This window comes from Populus nigra, chromosome 7 (genome assembly GCF_951802175.1).
Source record: "Populus nigra chromosome 7, ddPopNigr1.1, whole genome shotgun sequence".
Lineage (NCBI taxonomy): Eukaryota > Viridiplantae > Streptophyta > Magnoliopsida > Malpighiales > Salicaceae > Populus > Populus nigra.
In genome coordinates this window covers 5950900-5977498 of record NC_084858.1, presented here as the reverse complement: position 1 = coordinate 5977498, position 26599 = coordinate 5950900, and the positions used below count along the sequence as shown (strand labels likewise).

Genomic DNA, 26599 nt, shown 5'->3' with positions numbered 1-26599 from the left:
CAAAAACCAAATGAAATGACACATGTATTCTTTCGCAAGGAGAAGAGAGAGAAAAAAAGGGGGGAGAAGATAAAAGTTCATAATAGTCCAACCACTGATCTGACAACCACATGTGCGCCGCCGTTGAAAAGACCATAACAATATGCTTCTAACGATGTCCTGGAAGGTGATGTTTGGATAGTGGACGGCGCTACACACGCCGCTCGAAAGGCGTTGGTGTCGTCCACATGCTGGCTCGTGCGTGACACACCGAGAACTTTTTTTAATTAATATTTAAATTATTAAAAAGACCAAACCACTCTTAACCCAACATGTTAATTACAAAAAAGCCAACCTGAAAAGCGCCAATACCCTTGGTTGCAAGGGTTTTTTTTTTTTTTTTTGCTTTCAAGGGCATAGATGTATTTATATTGTTCATAAATATGTTAAAAGACCAAATCAATCTCGGTCAACCTTTTAATTACAAAAAAAACTAACATTAAAATAAACAAATAACCATGTTTGTTATTTTATTTTATTTTTGCTTTTAAGGGTGTAAAAGTCTTTATACTATTAAAAAAAATATATAAAGATAAAATTAACCTTGTTATACCTTTAAACAAATTTTACTTCCAAGGTGATATATTCTCTATATTGTGCTAATGCAAGGCTACAAAAAATTATCCTAAATAATTAGATAATGACTGATAAATGCTTTGAAAACTACCAAATCAACAGAAGTTAATAATTTTTTTTTGTTGGAAGCTCAAAAAAATAATTAAACTATTCTAGTGAATAAAAATAGCAATTATGTATTGCTTTAAGGTTCAATAGATACCATGAAAACCCAATAAAAAATCTCACACATTACATGCCCATCACTTGTAGAGGTCACACTTCTAACATTTTTGATAGGCTAATTACCATTCTCATGTAATGTTGCGGGTTTATATTATTCTTTTAGTGAAATATTTCAGTGTTGCAAGCGTATTTTAGTCTTGACCAACTAAAAAAATTGGTTTTATTTGACTCATATTAGAAAAAAAAAAGACAACGATAACAAATGAGAAAACATAGATACAAAAAAAAAATACACTATCAACTTGAATTGAATGATAAAATTAAAGGGAACAAAACTTTTATAAAATAATTAAAAAAAAAAAAATCATTGAGATTTTGTTCATGTCGTTACCAATCTAAAGAGAGGTGAATGAATTAATTTGGACGTGGAAAGAAAGCCCTATTTTGGAACCCAAGATTAGCTAAACATTTGGTTAAACCATAGATTACAGGATGTATTTGAAAGCGATCAACGATGTGTTTGAAAATATGTTAATAATTGTTTTTTTAAATGTATTTTTTAAATACATCAATGATTTGAAAATAAAAAATAAAATATTAATATGAAATAAAAAAATAAAAAAAATCAGTTTTTTAAAATATATTTCTAAAACACAAAAATAAACCGGATTTAAAAAAAAAGGTATAAATTGCGGAAAACTTAATAAATCAATTGACAATGACTACCATGCACCCAATATATATTTTTTCATCCAAATGTCTACTATACCCTCCAACGCCAACCCACCCAAGGACATCCATTTACGTGGATTTGCTTCCCATGTCATGTGATTTACCACGTAATTCGATAGTGCGAATCCCGTGAACACATTGATATGATCAGATCAGTTACTGAGATAAAGAGAGAAGAAATAAAAAATCAGGTAATAATCTCAAGGCCTTTCATCGTCAGCCATAGCTTAAACAAAGGCTGTAAACATAAATTATAACTCTTTATCAATCACAAGACGAAAAGGGAACAAAAATTGTCACTCGATCAGCAACCTAAACGCATCAAATCAGAAGAGTCCTACTAGCCTCGTATGGAAACGGGACAATTGATCCCAAGCAGCTGCCTCGACTAGTCAAATAAACCGTTGACATAAAGGTGAACAGCCGAGCATCTACGCAGACGAAAATCCAAGATGGGAAATGAACGAGCTGATGCAAGAGGTTTTTAGAAGTATAAAGCATCAATGGATGATGATTATTATAACATCAAACTTCTATCAAAGAACATAACTGTACAGGGATTAACTAATCTATGCTGCCCCAAAATTCCTAAAGCTCTCAATTATGCATATAATCACATGAAGCTCCTTTTTTGCAATGCCCATGTTCATGGTGGTATTTGCAGATTCTCTGCCCTTTAAATGGAGGCCTGGGGGAGTCTCTGCTTCTGTTAAATGATGACTGCCTATTCCATGGCTTGCCTCCACCATAACCAGAATCTCCACCATGAGAACCTCTATCCCTTTGGCTCGAAAACCTATCTCTATCCCCATTTTGATTTGCATCACTTCCCCATGTACCTGCATTCCCAGTAGGCACTGACCAATTTGTATTTGCATTCGGAGGAGGAGGTGGCCCCTGACTGGGTGGCACCCAACCAGTGTTTGCATTTGTTGGTGCTGGCCCCTGACCAGATGGTCCCCAACCTGAAAATGCATTTCCAGGTGCTTGCCCCTGAACAGGAGCACCACCCCAAGCAGGATTTGCATTTCCAGGTGCTTGTCCCTGGACAGGAGCTCCCCAACCAGGGTTCACATTTCCAACTGATGGGACCTGACCAGGCACAGCCCACCCCTGATTTGAATTTGCAGGTACGGATACTCCCCAGCCCATGTTTTGATTTCCTGGAATTGGTCCCCAACTGGTATTTTGGTTTTCTGGCCCTTGCCTTGGAGTAGCACCTTGGTTGTCTGTAATACCCATGCCCCATGGTCCGCTGGATGGAACAGAAGGTTGAATGTTTGATGATCCTGGAACAGGAGCTCTCCAAGGATTGGTGCCCGTGCTTGGCACAGGGGAAACCCCACTTGGATTTCCTGTGGTCAAGGATGAAGAGGGGTTCCGGACAGAGGTTTGTGCATTGCCCCAGTTACTATAAGCACTGGGCTGTGAGGGCATTGAAACCAGATTATTTGCCTCTGGCTTCTGGGATTGGGTACTTCCCCATGCTTGAGATCCAGCCCCAGTTACTGCATTTGAGGCATACATTTCTGGCCTTGGAATTGAACCTGCCCCCCATCCATGTGTCCCAAGAGAGTTACCACTAGTCCCCGGCTGAACCAGGTTCTGGAGACTTCTCATATCAACAGTTGCGTTAACTGAAGTTCCACTGGGATCAAGTACTGAATGCATATGGGAATTGACCTGTACCTTGGGTGATTCACCTGGCAACATTGATTGAGAATGCATTTGAGGACCATTTGAAGAAATTGAAAGCATGCCTGGTTCTAACTGGGGCAACGGGCTCACTCCATGAGACATTTTTGATGGAGTCCCTGAGATAACAGTAGCACCTTGCAGTTCTACATTGCCTCCTGAGGATTGATTGGCTCCTAAGGCAGAACCCACTGGTTGAGCAGGAGTTGGTGACCATTGGCTTTCAAACACTTGCCCCTTTGTCAAACTTGGGGTTGTTTGGCCTGGAGTTGGAGAAGGGAGGTTTGTCCCAGAATCCCACCTATCCGCAGAGTACTTGGGGACCTCAACTGGAACCGGAGCAGCTTGGGCTATATTCCCTGTAAATGACGATGGTAGATGCGGACTCTGAACCAATTGAGTCTTCAGGAAACTATTGTCCACTGCTGGAGGGTCTCTCTGGAAATTTCCAGACAGTGCTTCAGTCAAAAGTATGGAGTCATCTTTCGCCCCAGTATTTCTCCATATCCTCAAATCAACAGGAAAATATCCAGTATTACTCCATTTCCGCAGCTGCACCATCGAAAATGGTCCTTGAATTTTTCCAGATGGATCCTGATAGTGCCATATTTTTTCCGCTTCATTAACTTTGGCAGCAGATTGTGTGACCACTGTAGATGGAGTTGAAGGTGAAATCTCTAGGGCAATCCCAGGAACAGATTCTGATATTACCGTAGAATTAGTACTCTGGGACTGCTGTGTTTGTTTTTCTCTTCCTTGACCCCAGAAATTCTCATTCACAGACTCACCACCTCCTCCAATGTCATCCCCTTTGCTTGAGAAACCTTTATCAGACAAGTTTCTGCTTAGCTCCCGATTAGTGCTTGAATAACTTTTTGATCCACCCCAGGTATCATTTGAAGTAAAACCTCCTTTTCGGGGGGAAATTGGCTCCCTCCCTTTCCTACTAAAGCCACTACCTCTCGGTCTGAGAGAGTTCTCTGCAACACCAAAATGTATTTCATAAATAAGAAATAATAAAAGATGTAAATATAGTCAGTATAAGTTGGAAGATTAGGTTTGAAATGCACAAGAAAAAGAGAAAGGACCTTGTCTCTTATCTTCTGTCTCGCCTTCATCTTCATCAGATTCATGACTTGGATCCATATTTGGGTCTGCATGTATTTCTGGAATTTCTTCCAATCTACGCTGCCGCTCCTCAGGTGTTTTTAGAAGCTGCAACTTCTCTACACATTCTCTAAGCGTGAACAGAAGTCAAGGACTACTTAAATATCCAACGGAATGAAACCATTTTCTATAGAAAAAAATCCAATGATCATGATATAATAGAATAAAGAAAAGTGTTTCTCTTCTTTTCCTTGGATGAGGATGCTTATATCAAATCCTAGATTGAAATAGGACCTTCTAGCCTGCTTTAGAGAGGAGCTATTTAACTGGATAAGCTACCACAAAACAACATTTAAACTTCATATCAGATCATCAATAGCAATTTGTATATAATTATAAGTACATCTTAAATGCTTGCTTGCTCCATGCAAATGAATGCATATTTTGCACAAGGATGTGGATAAAGGGACTGATAACGTGTTATGCATCTAGAGCAATATTCAAAACCGTTACAGGTTTTGTCAACAAAACAACCACGTATAGAAGCTCTTAACAAACCTACTAGTCACTATCATATGAATAGAGCTCACACAATCTCCTTTCTTCAAGAAATATATTGAAAAGAGAAAAGGGCCAAATCCAGCAGATGGCAATTGTTGTTTACATAATCACCAGGTTCTTCCTTGAAAGAAAGGGGAGTGGCAAGGCGAAAAGGGTTGAGCATGATGTCCATTTACATATTGTTTATTTTAAGTGAGAAACATTTTAATCCCGCAACCCAACCAAAGAGAAAAATATAATGAATTGCAGCTCGCAGGTTAAGTATCGTGACACTGAAAATAGAGAAGATTATCAGATCGTGTAAACTATCCATTTTCAGTTTGGATTTAAGAGTTTATATCATGCAGCACCTTTATCTCAACCAGCTTGCAAGACTTAAGGATTGTTAAGCCGAATCACAAATGGAATTAGATTTCCCACTCAACAGCTATTGAGGCATCCAGAATGAGGCTACAGAAGTCAGAGAACACTCACAACTTCCATCATATGTTCAGAATGTAAAACAGGACATAAAATGTTAATGACTGCAAAAAACAGAAAAATGATAAAATTGCCAATAAAATTTCATAGGCAAAGGATATTCCTTTCTGTGTCCCATATCACTAGCTCGATCACGGAGATGACTGAGACGTGTAATCTCTGACTCCAAGGACTGCATCAGAAGTAAGATCATTAACCGCCATAGAAAACAAACTTCATTGCATAATTATCACATACCCACAGCATAACAAATGAAAAGAGTATTCGATAAGCAAAGCCACAGTTATGATGGGGTAAAAGAAACATATTCAAGATGCTTAGCAAAACAATTGAGTCTACATGAGAGGTAAATTCACAGAAAAAGATCTCAATAACATCTACTATAAGGGTTGAGCAGATGCTCCTCAAAAAATAAAGTTGCTCTGAAAAAAACAGTGTTCATTTGGGGAAAAGCAGATATACAGGTAAAAGTTATAGATTGTCATGTGGGCAAAAATATTTTGCATTACCACAAACACACATCCAATTGAGTTCATTTATATAATCTTCTATGCCATTTCCATCTGGACATCTGGAACAAAATGAATTCGAGAAGTTTTAAATCATATAGCACCAAGGGAGATTCCATATTTTAGAAGGAAACAGATACTATCAAAGAATCCAGGTCTGCTAGTTTGCTTGAAAAACAGACTCAGAGATTAGGAGACATTCAATACCAAGTAATTTAGTACTTTAATGTAGCATTTTATTGGGGGGTCAATCACTGATATGGCTGGCACACTTATTCGTAGTTAAAATATCAAAAGATTGTGATGAGAGAGGCCCCTGTCCACAGAAAACTTCTTCTATTGCTCCCAGCCAGTTGACTCTAAGTTGGGATGCAAGCCAAATGAGGTGAAAATTACATGCTATACAAGTTGATTTATTATAACTGTTGATTCCTCCAAACCTTAAACAGGATGCTTCATGATGCCAAAAAATGCACATCTTACAGGGTTTTTTTTTTAAAAAAAAAGAAGAAAATGTTCTATCGATTTTTTGCTAACCAGATATTATTTACCTTCACTGTCAAGTTTGGACCCATATAGTCTCGGTCAACTCAGCTCTCTTTCAACTAGAAAGGATTTTATTTATCATATAAAGGCAGAATATGTTGACAAATTAATCATTCATTTCTTTGAAGCTTAGCACCATCCATTTTTTGGTTGTCAATCATTTTTTTTTTGTGCTGTCAACATTACATTTTGGTTCAACATTACTCATGATGGAAATTGATCATATTCCAAATTTGTCAAGGAAGATCAATAGTGAAAAAGTGAAGCATTGCAACAATAGATCACATCAAGAAAACTTACATCCTGAACTCTGACTGCCTGGATTGCAATGGCCTTTTCCTGAATGTCGCCCTACAAGCAACAAATAGCCTTTTAGGACAGAATCCAGTAACCTAAAAAGATGAATAAAAAGAAAGGTACATTACCACAGTCAACCGATTGATAAGTCCACATTTTATGCTCTGGCGCAGACGCTTGCACTCATCCTAAAAAATATAAGAAGATCTAGTTTAATGAGGAGATATTCATATACCAAAAAGCATCACTGCTGATATGTAAACAGGACAAAATTTCATTAAAAAGCCGCTCAAAGCAAACATTGCATATTAAAAAACAAAAACAAACATCAAGCATAAAAAATGACTCTGGCAGTTATAATGACTTTAAAGAAACATGTTTATGACTTCAATTATCATTGGCAGGTGTAGAAAGAAAAAATTCCTCTCATATTCACACATCAATTTTTCACTCCGAACTGGGATTGCTGAAAATTCACCTTGCAGTGAAACCATATTAACAGAAAAGGGCAAAAATAGCCTGAAATAAAAGTGTTAACACTACTCACCTCTGTGAATTCTTGATTTGAGATTATATCAATTGATACAAGCTCTGTCTTGTTTAAATTTAATATTTCCAACATAAAGCTAGTCATCTTTTTGCCAACTCTGTATGGCTCAGCAGCTTTGCTTGTACCTGCACACATGTATAAAGATTTTAAAATCTTTTAACAATTTCTTCAGGCCCAGGTCAAAATTCATGCAGAATGCGGATAGTTATCTATAAATTCACCTATAACTTGGACCAACCGATATAAATCTTGCTTTTGAGCATTGCCGGATATTCTTATTCTCACAAAGGATCCGACAGCTTTATCATGAAAAGCTTCAGTATCTTCAATTAGATCTTCCAGAAGACTACGTCGCAAATAAATCAAATTGATATTGTGCATATTAATGGCTGCATAGTCGTCAATATTAGATTGCAGTCCTCTCCCCTCACCCTTTTTACGTGATTTTCGTCGCTTATCCTTACTTGCCTTCATAAGAGCATCAGAGCTCCCATCAGCCTCCAACTGACTAGATTCAGTGTCAACAACACTCCCTTGAAGATCATCTGCCTGCGAATCATCTTTCAAAAGAAAATGAGATTCAAGAAGCTTTAACATTTCAAAATGCCCCACGCGTGGTTTCCCAAACAAATTCTCAAGCCTAGAATCACAAATTATTTGACTTTTGCGACGAGGATCACGAAGTTTGTTCCTTTTTATGTAATCAAGCAGCAAAGCCTGTACATCAAATTGAGAACAAGCAGATTTATCGCCATTCTTCATGTGCATAACAAACTCCAAAAGTTCCTTTGATGCCCACTCAACACTTTCATCTGCTGATTCCCCTTCAGCCCATGATACTGAGCCTGGTGAATCCTTCTCCTTCGCACGAGACCTCAACCGTTTTTTAGGCTTCCTTCTTCTAGAGGTGGTGACTTCTGCATCAGCAGAACTGTCTGATCCTGATCCTCCATCATTATGCACATCATAAAGCTCATCAGCCAATTCCTGCTTTCCAGTATGTGAATCAGAACCTTTCCATGGATTTTTTGCTTGAGCAAGTTCTTCCGGTGTTAGAGAGAGCCTCTCTTTTAAATCATTCCAGTAATCTTTGAAGAGATACTCCCAGCTGCTTTTGTCATCAAAATCTACTTGAGCCTGCAAAAATACAAAGGAATAGGCACACGGAAAAGCTTAAAAGGAATATATAAAACAAAAAATAAGAAAACACTTCAACAACCAAGTAAGAGAAAACAAGAAAAATTGATGGAAAACTAACACTAAGTTTGGATAGGAGCAGTTAAGGAGGACGGAAAGAAATGCAGCAAATGAAATTTCAAAGGCAAAGTGCTAAGTGCTAACTACTAAGGAAAAAAGACAATTTGATGGATTAATATCAAGATATAAGACTTTCCTACAATAACAGGCTACTCAAGAGGATCTCCTGTACTTGCATCAAATATTCCCTCTTTCTGCTACAAAAAAAAAGGCACCTTCTTAAAGGAAAGGCAGTCCAGACCAACCTCTGGACCATGGACAATCTGCTTTTAGAACCGCTTAAGGAATAACAGATTGTTGGAATTCCCTAAGTGATACATTCTTGAAGAGACACTGTATTGGAGTTGTGAGAGTTCCTTTAACCCCCAATTCCCTCCTATTAAAAAAATCCAAAACACCAAATTGGGTTTTAAGGAGGGAAGGATTGAATTCACAATCTCCTTTACCCTAAGATGATGAAAGATTTGTCTGTACTTTTTATAAGGCAAAAAAAAAAAAAAACTCTACCTTCTAACTGAATACGAAAGTGGTACATTACTGATCTTTCCCCTCTCATTAAAAATGTAAGGCAAGGTAAAAACATTTGTGAAGCACCAACTTCAGGATGAAATGAAGCTTGTTTACAGTTAGTTGAGGCTGGAAAGGATGCATTAGTTCCTCAATTGGCAGAGGAGAAAACTGATCGCAGCAACATCTATACAATTATGTGTGTGCTGAACAGGGATGCTCCCCTAAAAAATGGGGAACAGTACCCTATAAAGCAAAAGCATGAATAGATAATAACATGCATCTGCAAGATATGCAAAAGGAAAAAACCGCCTCCAAAATATAATGAGTGAGATTAAGAACATTTTTTTAAAAAAAAAACCTCTTTTTCCTAAATCTCTCCAAAAGAAAATGAGAGAAGAGAGCTTAAAAAGTCAGAACAAAGATAATGCAGGAATAAAATAGTGATGCTTTTAAATCTTTATTTTTTTTGTATATGCACTAGCCATTATAGGTACAACTGTCAAATGATAAGATTTCGTATTTAGCACTTATTTTCCATGGCCAGCATATTTGCTAATCCACATGCCTGTTGATATTCAAAGAGAGCATAAGGGAAACAGTCGAAGACGAACACAAAATGACACCAAAATTGTAGAGCTAATAGCTAGATGCTAACTAGAAAGAAAGAAAGAAATAAAGAAAGAAAGGGAAAAAAACATAACATAAGTTAGTTTGGACATACCGTTTCCTTGCTTCCTTGCTCATTCCTTTCAATCAACATGATAGTTTTCATGCATGTCTCACAGAAGCCCTTGTTACCTCTTACACATAATATGACAGCATCTTTAATGCATCCCTTGCACAAGGAAAAGGTACACGTATAGCACATATAGTAGGCATTCTTCACACAGTTGCTACACAGATGCCAACCTAAATCAACAAAGAAACTCTCATATTAGATAGAACAAATGACCAAAGTTAACATAAATTCATATGCAGGAATTCAATGAAAACAAATGAATAGATGGTAACAGATCTTGAAAGAAAAATCATAGATTCCCAAAAGTATTCACATCTGCATATCAAATGACAATAATTACCAGTAATGCCATATGTGAAAGAGCCATCAACAAATTTTATGCAAGAGAAACAAAAAGACGTTTCAATGTGCTTACCACATCTGCCATGCAATGAAAGCATCATACAACAGTCAACCATCATTGTCACTAATGCTAACAAAGGAAGTGATTTACCATTCCATTTACAAAGAGGGAATTTTTGTTTCCCTGTATTATAATACTACCTCACATTCTTTCAAACTGAAATGATCTAGAATGCAATTTTGAGATACTAAAACAAGATCTCCAAATTCTCTTTCCCATAGAAAGTACTTTTCAGATGAACTAAGAGTCTCTAAAAGTGTGTTCTCCGCATATCAAACCCCGGTGTTCTGCCCAGAACACTACGCTTAGTACATTCAACATCTCTTGAAATTGATAATCTCACTGAACAAGAAGCTGCAAAGAAGTCAAGTATCTTGTGTTTTACATGGCTGTTCTGCTAAATACAACAACTACCACTTGTCAAGTTCAAGAAGCAAGGATCAGAAATCAGAAATCAGACAAAGGGCATCTATGCACTTGCAGGAAAAAGGGTCCTTGATAAAATGCACTCAGGAATCTTGCAGCTCGAAATGATACAATACTCCAGCTGCCATACCCTATAAGTATAACAAATTGGTTTGAATCCTCACCTCAAACTCCCCCCTTCTTTTAAAGTTTCCTTTACATGAATGACAAGACCCTTAACAATTTTTTCTCATGCTAGTAGAATTCTAATATTTTTCCTTAGTTCTACAAACAAGCTACTGTGAACAAATAATAGTTTAAAAAAAAAATCATATCCAAGCCCTTAAATATGTTGACTGCCACAAGTGAACAATCAACTAACGTTCTTTTTGCTTACAATTTTCCATAAATAAAATGATTTGAAAGAATGCAAACCATTTTTGCACGATAAAATTTATTCCCTCTCAACCATTTTAAAAAGAATATACTCTCTAGTAAAAAAAACAGAATATGTTGCTCTTAGCTTCTATGGTTACTTGAAAACTGACCCAAAATTGTATAAAGAGGCCAAAAGGACAGAGCCGAGAACATGTATAATATAGTCCTTCACAGAAACATGTTTACAGAGCAATGGAATCACCGCATCGGTGTTAGTGCTAACAATTGTCCTGGAGATCTCAGATATTTTATTGGCCATGTAATTGAATCGTTGATTTTTGTTTTCACTTTCCACTCACCACACTTTGCCTAATCAAACCCAAACATTGCAAATACCAGCAATTAGTTTGGTTTTTCAACAATTCACACGCCCTAAACATTCAAGAAAATGTAACATGTCAAATGATGCACAACAACCCAACCGGGTGAGTTTGCAAAACTTAAATAATGTGATGGGCAAGAACTTCTGTCCCTTCACACAAATCTTCTGTGACAAACTTTGCTGTTGTGTACATCAAACTTTTTTGCAAAGAAAAGAAAAAATAACAACTTAAATACTTGAAAGCAATTTCAATTAAAAGAGAGATGAAAAAAAATGCCAGGATTATGATAACTATGGTTTGAGTAGTTTGGTTTCCTTTAAACTAGACACTACAAGTGGCTTTCTTCTTTCCAAGTGCTGTGAGGAAATTTGGACTATCCTTTGCAAAAAGAAACACTGCCCACACTAAGTAATTCTTGCTTTTTCCATGACAAAATTTACTTTCACCTCTTGCAGTCATCTAAAAATATATGAAAGCAAATCACAAGTGAAAAGAGCCAAAAGCAACATCATAATACTCCTGATCAGCAGAAACAAAAATATTAAACACAACACAGTAACAAATAATGAATAACCAAATCCAAATAAGCTCCATCAAATAAAACCTAGCAAAATGACTGGTAACAGCAAGGAAAAGTTTTAAAAAAGACAAACAACTTACCACAATTCCATCGACCTTTTGCCCGAAAGAAAGCCTCATCTCGATTAACACAAGAAGGATGATAAGCCTTAGAGCAACCCCTGTACAAGCAATTATTTATTAAAACCATAAAAAAAAAAAAACAATAATAACACCTAACACAATAATGAGCATAGAACTAGAATTACAAAACACAGAGCAATGCTTCAACAGTTAGTTCATTATTTTTACCTGCGATCACACAGCACAAGTTCACCTCCATCAAAACAAATGAAACAGACATCCTCCTCCATCTTTTTCTTTGATGTTGCTCTAGAGGGAGTTTTAGCATTCTTTCCCCGCTTCCTCTTCCCACCACCACTTCTACCCCCTTCTTCAACTCCCTCCCCCGCTCCTTCAGCTTCATCTGCCATATCATCTCCTTCATTCCCTTTCTCTGCCATTTCCATTTCTGTATCCTCTTCCTTATCACCTTCCTCTGCCACGTCAATCATTTTTGTCTCCATAGCTTCCCCTTCCTCGTTAATAGCCTGCTCTGTCCCTCCTGCAACATCAGTTGTTTCTAATTGCCCTGCCACCTTAATTTCCTCTGCAATGTCTGTCATTTCATTTTTCTCATCCTCTCCCATTTCCTCTGCAATGTCTGTCATTTCAACCTGCAATGCTGACTGCTTTTCCTCATTAACTTCTATCTTCTCCGCCTTCTCTTCCTCCACAATCTCAGTCATTCCAACCCGCTCCACATCCTCCGTTTCCCTTGCAACATCAGCAACAACTTCTGTCTTCTCCACTTTCCCTTCCTCCACAACGTCAGTTATTTCCCTCTGCTCCACCGCCTCCATTTCAGCTATATTTCCATATATTTCCGTATTATCCACTCTCTCTTCTTCTTCCTTCACCCTCACAGTTTTAGTTTCCTTCACCACACTATCCATCTCCACGTCCGCACCCTCTTTTTTCTCCTCCACTACATCCGCATTCTCCATATTCTCAGTATTCTCATCCTCTGTCAATTCCTCTTTCACTTCAGCTACCTCCTCTTCCATTGCCTCTACTTCCTGACTCGATGTCTCGGTCTCTAATTCCGCTGCCACGTCAGCAACGCCCTCTGTTTCGGTCTCCATTTCATTGTTTCCAGCATTCGCATATCCGCTCACATCCTCATTCTTCTCCTCTTTAGCAACCAAATCTCTATTTTCCACTTCTTTCTCAACTACCTCTCGCGGTGCCTCAATCTCTCCACTCCCCTCTGTAGCCTCCGCGACCTCCTCGCCTTCGCGTCCCTCGATCACCAAATGTTGAGGAGAAACCGATCCAGAGTCGCCTACAACAAAATCCCGAGCATCGCTCATATCGACAACTGTTGTTTGTGTTTGAGATTGTGGCGGTTGTGATTGTTGTTGTAGTAAATCGGTATCAGTAATACGGAGTTGAGACGCGTTCGACTCGTTCAACTCGGCCACAGACTCCGTGTCTGTTGTTGTTGTAGTAGTTGTTATTGTGGTTGTTAAATTAGATTCGTTTTCGAGTTCAATAGAACTTCTGGAAGGGTTTATTGAATTCTCTTCTTCTTCGGTTTCCATTTGGGAGAGATTGAAAAAAAAATTGAGAAACCCTAAAAACAATTAGGGTTTTGAGTTTTTAGGTGAAATTCGTGTCGTTTTTTCCTAAAATGTATACACAGAGTAAATAACAAATTTGAGAGAGAAGAATTCGCGCAGGACATAAATTGCGTTTGGAATTGAAGGCAACTTCAAAATACCGCATCTACCCCTAATATAAATGGGCCTTATCTTGTTAGGTGATTTTGGGGTCAAAGCACATCCATAATGAGCAAGTGCGCAGAACTGTAGTTGTTTCTTCCGTTGGACACCGTGTTGTGTAAATAATTATTTAGAATTTTTTTATTTTATTTTATAGTAGTTGTTTTTTAAAATATTTTTTATTTAAAAATATATTATAATAATTTTTTATTTTTTTAAATTTATTTTTGATATTAGCACATTGAAATGATAAAAAAATTGAAGAAAAATTCTTTTCATAAATTTTCAAAAGTATTTTTTACCGCAAAAATACACTCTAATTATATTTATGGTCGGCGCTATGTTGTAAAACCAGACGAACCTTTTAAATTTAATCTAATCTCTAAAAATTACAAATAATTAAATCTTGTATCCAGATTTAATTAAAAAAAACTTAATTCTTAACTAATTTAATTTTAAATAATAAAATCATGAAAAAATATACATATACTAAAAGAAAATGATGTTTTCATGTAGAAATGACATAATTGTAAATTTTGCTAAATTTGTTTTACTGTAACGGAAAAGTAGTTGTGATAAAATTATAATTTTTAGCCTTTTCTTTTTTAAGAAAACAAGTTTTCTTTATATTTTTTTTCTCTTTATACTTGGTATTTTTATCATTTTACACTTGTTCAATTTATTACCATTTTTTTATCTTCATTTTTTTGTAATTTTTTTTTGTTTTTATTTTTTTTCTTTACATTTTATTATAAAAATATTATTTTTATGTTTTACACTTTGAATATTTACCACTCTACACTTAATCTATTTATACCATTCTTTTTATTCTTATCTTTATTATTTTGTAATTTTTTTTCCTTACACTTTATTTTTGAAAAATTATTATACAAAAACTAAGGAAACGGTGTTTCACTATAGTAATTGCTACATTGTTCCAATCTTCTAACTACGTTAAAAATTAGTTTGAGATCTCACATGTTTTTATTAGCACATATGATATTTATTGTATTTTATTATATATAAGTGTCGACTTTTTGATTCATTGTTATATTTTTTACTTGATGTCAGAAAACACGCTAAAAACACATAAACATTAATTCTTTTGCATTAGAAAAAAAAATTCGACGAACAACGAGACGAGTTAAATAGATACGTTAACACTTTATTTTTTGCATTTATTAGCACAAACGGTTCTCGATGTATTTAATTAAATGCATGCATGGGCCTTTTGATTTATAATTAGAATTGAAAAAAAACATTTGAGAAGCTTGTATATTTATTTATTTATGCCAAAAACAATTATCTGACCTACAAAGAAGTGTGAGTCAAATAACTAGTACATAAAAGAAATGGTGTTTTCATGTAGAAATGGCATAATTGTAAATTTTTTTCAATTGTTTTTACTGTAGCAGTGATAAAATTGTAATTTCCATGTATTGTTTTTAGAAAATAAGTTTTTCTTATATGTTTTTCTCTTTATACTTGGCAATATTATTATTTTAGACTTGGCTTACTTATCACCATTTTTTCTTCTTATCTTTATTTTTTAAAAAATATTTTCTTAGTTTTTCCTTCTTTTTTCTGTTGCACTTTTTTTTGGAAAACAAATATTATTTTCTATTTTTTACACTTTGAATATTTATCACTCCACACTTGACCTATTTATACTTTCTTTTGTTTTTATCTTTATCTTTTGTAAATAAAAAAAATTATTATTATTATACACTTTCTTTGTAAAATTATTATACAAAGATTAAGTAAATGGTGTTTCACTATAACAATTGCAACATTATTCCATTCTTTTGCTACGTTAAAAATTAGCTTGAAATCTTACATATTTTTATTGATGCATATGATATTTACTATATTTTATTATATGTAATCATCGACTTTTTTATTCATGGTTATATTTTTTACTCAATGTAAACAAACATGCTAATAACACCTACATATTAATTCTTTTGCGTTAAAAAATATTATTCAACGTGCAACGAGACGAGTTGAAAAGACACGTTAACACTCTGTTTTTTGCATTTATTGGCATGGATGGTTCTTGATGTATTTTAATTAAATGCATGCATAGACTTTTTTATTTATAATTAGAATCTTTTTTAAAAAAATACATTTAAAAAGCTTTCATATTTTTTTTTGTTAAAAACAATTATCTGACCTGTGGCAAAGCGCATGTCAAATAACCAGTATAAATCTAAAAAACATGTAAAAGGAAAAAAATAACAATAAAAAAATGATGATCAAATTTGACAGAAAAAAAACTCAAAGAGGATAAAGTTGTAAAAAAATCTAAAAAAATATCTCAAATAAAAACAAATGACAATCAAAAGAATGAAAACTAAATTTTAAAGATTAATAAATGAAACATTTTTAATTTTATACATCATTCAAAAGTAAAAAAATATAAATCAAAAGGGTAGGAAGCAAATGTGAAGGAAAAATTAATTGTAGGGGCTAGTTTAATTAATCAAAAGGATTGACACTAAATTTGAGGAGGAGAGAGAAACAAATGGATGTTGATGCCAAACCATAAATGTGTTTGTGACATGTGTCACCTCGTCATAAAAGGGGTGTTGAGATCTTTCAAACATGTTTGGTGATTAGATGACTCTAAATGCGCCGCTTGAAGGGCTCGAAAGTTGTCCACTTGTTGATGCATGCTAAACACATGTCAACATGTTTTTTTAATAACAAATATTATATAATCAATTACAATAATTTCTCTGAGTAAACTTCACAATAACAATAAAAACAATGTAAAATGAAAAAAAAAGACCTTAAGAGAGAGTAATATTGATTTTGTCCTTAAAAGCAATATAGTAATTTCACTATTTAAAAAAATAAAAATACCATAACACTCTAGGTTGAAAGGCACTGTATTTTTATTATGGGAATAAATAATTAATTTTATTTAGTAAGAAAATGAAATTAGTAACCTAGCCCTGTATAAATTGTTAAAGATAATTGTTGTAAACCCTCAACTTAAAAATCAGTAAATTGATGTTAAATAGGGTGATTCTTAATTGAAAATGATAAACAATGAGGGAAATTATTGCGATTTGGGAAGAAAATTCCAAGTGAATTGATTTAGATTTCAAATGAGATAAAGTATTAAATTGATATGCGAAATATCAGCCTAGTGACGAATCGTGTAACTTTCCTAATATGATAAAATAATTATGCAAAGGAAAAAATTTTATAAATTGAGATGATAATAATAATAATAATAATAATAATAATAATAATAATAATAATAATAATATAATGGAATTCTAAATAAAAATAATGTATGACTTTTACATGCAAAAAACTTTGATCACTAATATAAGCCTCACTTACAATCGCATAATTTTGACTTGAAGTGGTGAAAATTCTTAAGGAATTTTTACAATGATTATGAATGGGTTCCCTCAATGAAATAGTTTAAAAATCATGATGATTTAAGTAAATAAAATAGTAAGTGAATTCAGATTTTTGACATTAAATTATCTATTGACTAGTTTTATGATATCAAGCATAATACTTAATTTTACTGTTGAATCGGGCTAAAATTTTATGATGAGTCTTATGACATATTGTTTTATAATTACAAGATAATTGGAGTTTAAGAAGGTCTTGTGAGAGTGATGATAGTTGAAAAAAATACAAAAACAAAATAGCATATGGATCACTCATCAATGACATTATCATAATTTTGGGCAAATCCTTCTTTCCTTTACTGTTCTAGCCAGGAGCTCTTTAAAGAAAGGAGAGTTGGATATTTTTTTCTCACTTTCTCTTGACGATGGGTTCTTATTCTTTCAAAATCATGGGTTAAAGAGTGTGTGAGGGTGATTTTTTTAGGGAGACTCATCCAATAAAGAAACACCAAAGAAAAGTGGGTTAGGAGGAGAGAAGTTAGAGAGGAAAAGTGTTCAAAATGAAAGGAAAGTTTGGGTTTTGGGAAGAGGAGAAGCAAAACCCTTGGAGATATGGTGAAGAACTTATTAAATTGAGTTTAAAATTTATTGGCATGGTGTTCTCCCTATGTATTTTCTTATTTAATTGGTTTAATGGTGGAAGAATAGAAAAGTGCCAGATTCTTAAATTTAGGGTTCGTGAAACTAATTAGGGAAAAAAAAAGATTGTTATGAATTGTGTACTTTGACTTGAAATCAATGTAATTTATGGTATTAATGATAGTTAAATTTTGATTTGGTGTGTGTGTATGGTGTTTTGGTAGGATGTCTGATTTTTATGTTGGATTTGTGTTGTAGAGAAATTAAAAAAAGAAAGATGGAAACTTGTTAAATTTTGATATTGAATGTTTATGAAGGAATATGAAAGTCTAAGATATTGTTAGTAAGACAGAGTTTTGTTTAGGTGTGTGAATTACATGTATGGAAGTTTAGAAATTTGTTTAAGTTGTATAAGAACTTGTTGAATTGGATTGTGTGTGGTGTTTTGCTATTTATAGTACAGAAATTAGCATACTTGAAAAAAAAAATTAAGAAGACTGAAAAAATTATATGTTTTATGGATGAAATGAAAGGGTGAGAATGGCAAAAGTAGTTATGAAGTTGAGTTAGGATGTATGAAATTATTTTGGGAGTGTTTTGGAAAAATCAAATAAAATATTGTGAAAATTTATGTTAATTTAATGTGTATGTGTGAGAAACATGATATGGAATAAGGGTTTGATATAAGTATGTGTTTAAGAAAGATTCTTGGTTAGATATGTGAATTTCATGTGATATGTGTGTTTCGGGGAAAATTGTGGATTTTAAGTTTGAATGAATTTATGATAATACTTATGGTGTAATGTGAAAGCCTTATAAATTGTAAATGAAGTAGATTTCTTGTTTTAATGAATACTTGACATGTTGTGATATATGTTTAGAAAGTGTAGAAATGAGGTTTGAATACCTTGGTGTTGAAATTGTTAAATGAAATGTATATTTTGCTCCATGATTGGAAGAAATATGTTTGAGTTTGTGTTAAGAAAATTATAACAAATTGTGAATGTTGTTCAAATTTGCCAAATTGTTAGTTTAGAGAATTTTAGAAACTTTAAGAAGTTAATCATGATAATTTGATTAATTTGCATTGTTTTTAATGTTAAACTTGTTGATGGTATGTTGGAATTATCTTGTGTATGATGTGATGATAATTTCCTTATTTGGGTTATATGTGGTGTTTATAGCAGTTATTTTGAATGTGTAAGTGATCATTAATGTGTCTAAGAGGATTGAGTATGTTCAAATACCAAGTATAAGATAGTTTAAAAGTCAATGGTTACCTTGAGTTTAATAAAATGTTAGAGATTGAAACTTGCTGATAAAAAACTAAGTCATTGGGACATTAAAATTTGTTGGCAAAAATGAATAACAAAACGTTAAGATGTTAATTGTTATAATAAAGACATGGGATAATGAAAATGAATTCCAGTGATAAAAAAATATTATATCCATGAACTTGCTTACAAAAATATTTGATTATGTAAATTAGTAAATGTGGTGAAAGGTTTGAGTGCTAATTTGGGATGTTTTATTGGAATGTAGGAGAAGAGTTTCGAGTGAGACCTAACTTCTGAAAAGCATGTATAACATGAGTTCAAGGTAAGAGTTGCCCCCTTGCCTCATAAATTGTTTAAATTGCTTTTGTAAAGTTATAATGCAATAGAAATTATATATATGTTGTACAAATGTGTATCATGAAAAAATATTGTCTACAAGGCAGTAAAATATATTATGTGAATACTTTCTATGAAGCAAGATAGTATATTATATGAATATTACGTTTTCAAGGTGGGTTATATGAATATACCGCCTTTGGAGCAGGAAATATGAATATTACACCTTCAAGATGATTTTATGAATATTTGATATATTATGCCTTTGGGGCAGGTTATATGTATGAATATTACACCTTCGAGGCAAGTTATATGAATATTACGCCTGTAGGGTGAAATATATGAATATTATGCCTTCAGGCAGGTTATATGAATATTATGTCTTCGAGACAGGCTATATGAAAATTGTGTCTTCGAGGCAGATTATATGACTAATATGCCTTCATGGTGATTATATGAATATTATACCTTCAGGTTAAGTTATTATAAGTGTTAAGCATTTGCGACTGGTCTATATATTTATTATGCTTTTTAAGTAGGATGACATGATTTGATGTACGCACTAATGATTTGGATTGCTACATGAAAATAAAATGATCATATGAATGGGGAAAATAAAATTAAATAGAGCCAGCCGTTTAGACATGGTCTATTGTTAGAATAAATATCGTGCAAATTATGCTTATGGAGCGGGAAATAAATGTTAAATAATAATATTATATGTCTATAAGGCAAGGGAAAATGATATGAATAAAAGTATGGTTTTTTTATGGCAGGAATTAAATATTATGCAAATTAAATAGATCATATTGGTAGAATATAATGAGTCAAGATTAAATGGACTGCAACAATAAAATTTAATATTGTGTGTATTAAATGGATCGTAATGATGGAATATAATGTGTGAAGATTAAATGGACTACAACAACGGATTGTAATATAAGAAAATATTACATGGACCACAACAATGGAATGTAATATGAGAAAATATTACATGGACCGCAACGGTGAAATTTAATATAATGTGTATTAAATGGACCATGTTGGTGGAATATAATGTCTAAAGATTAAATAGACTGTAACAACAAAGTGTAGTATGATAAATTATTAAATGGACTGTAATGGTGGAATGTAATATTGTGTGTATTAAATGGATTGTAATAATATAATATAATATGTGATATAAAGATTAAATGGACTACAACAACAGAGTGTAAAATGAGAAAATATTAAATGGACTGCAATGACAAAACATGGTGTAATATAAGGAATATTTACGTTAGAACAATATAGGAATATGATATAGCTTAAGAAATATTTTAAATGGATAAATATAGATGTGCCATGAATGAGCATAAGAAATATATGGAGAAAAATATATATGAATGTGTAAGGAATGTTTAAGGGAGGAAAATTTATAAGAATATGCTAAGAATGGACATAAGAGGGGTGTGTGTGTTTGAATATGCCATGAATGGACATAAAGAATATTTATGAGGAAAAATAAATGAATGTGATATGATTGGGTATGAGGAATATTTATTATAGAAAAAAATATGAATGTGTCATAAATGGGTAAAATGAATAATTATGATGGATAACTATATGAATGGACCATACTTGGTATAATAGATGTTCAGGATTGAAAAAAATTATATTGATGAACCTATAATTAAACTAAAGTACGATTTATGAGTATAATAAAGGATAATGAACTCGAAATTAGTTGAACAATGAATAATGAGTAATTTTGAATATTTTATAAATGAGAGTCCGTAAATTACTGAAGAGAATGTATTAAATCAAAAAGTTATCATGGAATTGATGTGCTTATAGATGCGTTTAAGATGTGAATGTTTGATTGTTTGATTTGGTAAATATTAGTAACTATAATAGTACGATTATTGATTTTGTGATCCTATATGTTTTTAGAAACACCTTCTCTCAAAATACTTAAACTTTGATAGAGTGGTATCAAAATATCTTACTTTTTACATTGAACAGTAACTTGTAATGTTAGACAAAAGTTTGTAAGCAAATTTATATATATGAAATCAAGAAAAAGTTGCAACCTTACAATTTTGTATGTGTCATAATACTTGATGAAGAAAATGATAGAGGATGAGTTTGAGATTACCAATATGGCTCTAGAAATAAATTACCCCATTTAATAAGTACACGACAATTGTGAAAGGTGAAAAAATGCATTGCAAGTTTAGGTTATTGCAATTGTATCATGATGAAAAGATCAATTTGCCTTCAATATATAGTTTAAAAGTTTTTTGAACAACGAGCAATTTCATCAATTTATTATTCCAATATGTAACATCATTGCATAATTTTATTATTCAATATTTATATATATATATATATAATTTGCACATATTTCAAGGAAATTGTTATTATTATTTTATTATTATTATTATTATTACATATAAATGTCAATTCTAATTCAATTAAAATTTCAACAAAGTTTCCTTATAAATTGATATACCAAGTTGTTGATCTTTTCACTTCTTTCTTTCTTGTCAAATTATTCATCCTTAATTCTGATCCAATCATCATAATCATGTCCCATTTAACTTCACCATCATTTTCCATTATCTTAACAATTCAATGATACATTTCAAACATAAATTGAAATATAACTAATTCCTAATATTAATACATATAATACATATAAAATAGTAACTCTACACAATATAATATAAATCAAGATTAAATTTCAAGCCTCAAAATAATAATATAAACATTACATGTATCATAGTCCTATATTAATTAATAGTATATAATTTTTTACAATTAAATACAACCCCCAAAATAATAATATAGCATTATATGTTTTCAATTACTACACTAATATTTCTAATTATACAATCAAAAGATTTGAACATAACGTTTACAATAATTATATAATAAGATGGTATATTAATTGTTGCTACTCTGGTTGGGATTATGAGAAACTTGTAATTAAATATTTAATTCATTAAATAAAATTTCAATATTCAGTATCAAGTAAATTAATATCTATAATTTCTCCTAATTATCTCCAATATATTCAGCCTACTAATATTATTAATTTCTACAATTACAAACAATGCATATGGTGATTCAATTAATGCCACTACTCCAGTAACCCCTCTCGATTATCCATCAAACCAGTAAGTTACCTAGAATTGCATAACCCCACAAGTTATCAATAATCTAGACAATCCATTTGATTGTCATTCATTTGGTAACCCTTTATCGATATCAATAATTTCAGCAATCCATTTAATTGTCATTAATTCGATAACCCCTCATGCAGGGACGGAATGAAAGGGGGGCAAGTAGGGGCCTGGGCCCCTGCAAGATATATTTTTTTTATTTTGTAATTAAATGTGAGGTGCTGTAATATTTTTTAAAGAGGTGTCTACGTGGAAAGACTTTGCCTTGATTAAATGGTGCCTACGTGGAAAGAAAAAAAAAATAAAGTTATCCATGTGTTTTGCTGCCTTTTCTCTCCCTACAGGCTACAACCCTAATAGAAATGCTTTCAACGCAGCTGGTCAAAAACAAAAACATGAATAAAGATACAAATCATAGACATAATTTTTATACGGAAAGATTGAAGCAAAGTACTAATTAATTTATCTTTCATTAAACAAAACAAGGTAATTGGGTATCCATAACTCAAATTTAAAATATATTTTTATTTTGTTTTGAGATATTTATTAAGAATTTGATGAGATTTTTTTAATAATTTCATTATTTTTGCTTTTTTTTTCAAATTTGCTAGTTCTAATATATGGCAGCATTATCACTTTTATTATGTTTAAAATATATTTTTTATTACAAAGATATTTTTGCTTTTTTTTTCAATTTCCATTAAACAATATTAAATTGATGGATACATCATGAAAATGAAATTAACTTCATTGCTTTGACTCAATTTGGTATTGCTCCAAACCTTTTACCTTATACAAATGTTATTATATGTTTGTAATAAGTTATTTGAATAAAATTAAATCATGCATGTTTTTTTTTACAACTCATGTACAATAAATTAAAACAAATATTATATCTTATTGTATTATTTTTTGCCACCCCTAACAAATAATCCTAGCTCCGCCCCTGCCCTCATGGTTACTAATAATTCCAGCAATTCATTTGATTGCCATTAATCTGGTAACCCCTAATGGTTACCAATAATTCTTATTCTCTTAGCTTTTTTTTTTTTTGTATGTAAGATACATATCCAAAACCAAATGATTTGAAGATATAATTATAAATATAAAATTCTAAAATTTAAATGAGGTGAAAAACACCTACCTTCTATTTGCGATGATCCAACTCCTCCTAATTGAGCTCTTATCATAGCAACCTCCCCTGTAATAATAGCTTAATTTGAAAGATAAGTTTTGTAAACTTACTCATAAACCTAATCTGTCTAATTTCAAGGCACAATAAGTTTTGTTTTAAATAAATCATCACATCAAATAATCTAATTATTTGCAAACCATATTTCTCAAAATACCAAGTATTATGTTTCATTATCAATCAACATACACTATTTCTCTCACACTTCTAGTAAATTTCAAAATATTATTAACATATTTACACTAACAAAATCAACATGATTTCACTATCCATGTATATTTTGTATACTTAATGCATCATTCATCTTACAACAATTCACTTACAATGTCCTTACATACAATTTATATAAAATATTTTCCTAGTTTCCTGTACCATGCCAACTCCTTCTTCTTCCCGATAACTATAATTTTTTATTCAATTTTTTTCCTTGATTTACACATGTACACATTAAAAACACACTATTCCAATTAACCCATAATTTTTTCTTGCATGGCTGGCCATGCATCATAAAACATAACCATGAATTTTGTTAAATTTTGTTATAATTTCACTAGTTCCACAACTATATGCAAACTAAGAATCCTAATTCAAACTAATTTTTCAAGAACCCCAATTCATCCATTTCAAACCCTAGAGACAACTTGAAAACCTCAACTCAATATATCTACTTCTCATGTAACCTTGTTAAAATTAAAGGGATAATGCCTTACTAAGTACTTGTACAAGCTTTAAATGTGTTTTAAAAGACTTCCTAAAATTCCCTTCCTTTACTTGGCCGACCCTCCCTCCACCTTTCTTTACCTCCTCTTGCTTGATATCTTCTTAATTTAGTGTGTAGCATAGCACACTTAATTTCTACTAATCTTCAAGATTTTTATCTCTAATTTTTACCTTTCTCCCAAGTTTTTTCTAAGTTTTCCTTAGAATTCTCTAGAGTTCTCTCATCATTTCTATTTTCTTTATTGGTCAGCCAAACATCTCATACACACACACACACGTTACAATTTGATTAATTTCTTTTTCGTCATACTTTTCAACATTTTATTTTCCCGGGTAAGTTTTTATATGTTCCAAAGATCTATTTCTACTAAATTTTGACACGGCGAATTCAAAATTCATTCAACTCTATTTCCAGGTTTTATTTCCTATTAAGTTATTTTCATTTGGATTTATTTGCATTCTGGACTTTTTATATTTTCCAGGTATTTTTCGATATTTATTTTTTAAAAATCCTTTTATAATAATTTTTATTTAATTTCTCCCATCAATAATCATTCACACGAGTTAAATATTTATTCTTGACATTTAACTTATTATTTCCTTCCTTAATTTTTATAAGTTTCTTCATAAGAGGTTTACACAATGCATAGTGATTTGTTTTGAGGGCTAAAATATCTTCTCTCTCTTTTAGGTTTTTGTTAGTTTTGTTTAATAATTAATGATTCAAGCCATTTGATAAGCTAGCCTCATCATCGGGTCCAATATGAGCCCACCAAAACAATTTTAAAACATTTGGGTTTAATTCATATGATGATCTAATGCAAACCTTAAGGAGCATGCTTGATGTTAAAGGAGTTTTTTTTTTTCTCGATTCAAACTTTGAGGTCAATATCAGAGAAGATTTAATTAATTTTTTTCAAAAACATTGAATCAATGTGGAGAGAACTTAATATTAGTATGTCTTTAAGGTAGTGTTTGATTATTCTTTTGAAACAAAACAAAAAAAAAACAGAGATAACAAGGGCAAAAACATGATTGATTGAAGAGAAAGGGACATACAAAGATATAAAAATAAATATGTTCCTAGAACAATTTTTAAGTTAATTTTTGTACTTTCAAAACAGGAGGTACAAAGGGTACTTGTATTCAAAAATAATATTTTTTATTTATTTTTTGTCCCTAAAATATTCATATAAAAATCTGTTAATTTCAAAATTATCCAACCAAGACATAAGAAGATAAAAAAAGGTTATTATTATAGTTTTAAAACTCAATCCGAGAGTTGACCCGGGTAAGGCCCTGGTTATGGGATCAAGAGAGTTAACCCGAGCTAACCCATTTTTTCTTTGAAGGATCAAGTTGTTTTGACCATTTTTTTTAAAAGTCAAAGGGTTTTTTACTCGGGTTGACATGGTCGGATCAAGTCAATTATTCCTTTGTTTTTTCTTTACTTGAACTGGTCCAAACCCCAAGACAACTAGGTCTCAAGTCTACCCCTAAGATAGTCGGACTTTTATAACTAGAATTATTATACTATTATTAATTTCAACACTCAATATAAATTAAAATCAAAAAAATAATATAATTATTTATTAAAACAAGCAAGTTTGTCGGTAGCAAGTATTAAGAGTAAAACATATTTTATCATATTTTATCAACTTTCACTGTTTTTGTTTTTTTTTTTTTTTGGAGGTCACATAACAATAATCAAATACTAAGATTGCCTGGAAAAAACAAAACTTAAACTCGGTTAACACACCAGCCAAGCTTAAGATACCCTGTCATTTAACAAAAAAAAAAGGAAGGAACATTAAGGTGGAAATGCTAAAGTATGGGCTTGATTTTTTTTATTTTTTATTTCCAATCCAACCATAATTCTAACACCTCCAGCCATATCATCAGTCACACATTTACCATGCTTTCCTTCTATATGCTGATTGTCAGGTTGATAGTCAGGCGGTAATGTTATTTGATGATCTTATGCTTGATGATTTTGCACTATCGATAGTTAGTGGCGTGTCCTATCTTTCCAATACAAATGGATTTGCTTGATGAAAGTCGGATGATTTAATTTTGAATTTCATGGTGCTTGCAGTTTCTTCACCACAAAGTGTTAAACAAAGGCTAATCTGTTACATCTCTTGGCATTTGAAGAAAGCT

General features: G+C 32.3%; 1 protein-coding gene across 1 annotated transcript; it reads right to left on the bottom strand.

The window, feature by feature from the left end:
* Positions 1-1707: 1707 nt before the first annotated feature.
* On the bottom strand, positions 1708-13675 carry LOC133699798 (zinc finger CCCH domain-containing protein 19-like). Its single transcript, XM_062123266.1, has 10 exons — positions 12203-13675; positions 11993-12072; positions 9746-9933; positions 7479-8394; positions 7255-7382; positions 6836-6895; positions 6711-6761; positions 5457-5527; positions 4296-4450; positions 1708-4187 (listed from the first exon to the last, which is right to left on the bottom strand). The coding sequence occupies exons 1-10, from the start codon at positions 13552-13554 to the stop codon at positions 2110-2112; spliced, it is 5079 nt and encodes a 1692-aa protein (XP_061979250.1). The 5' UTR covers positions 13555-13675; the 3' UTR covers positions 1708-2109.
* Positions 13676-26599: the final 12924 nt, after the last annotated feature.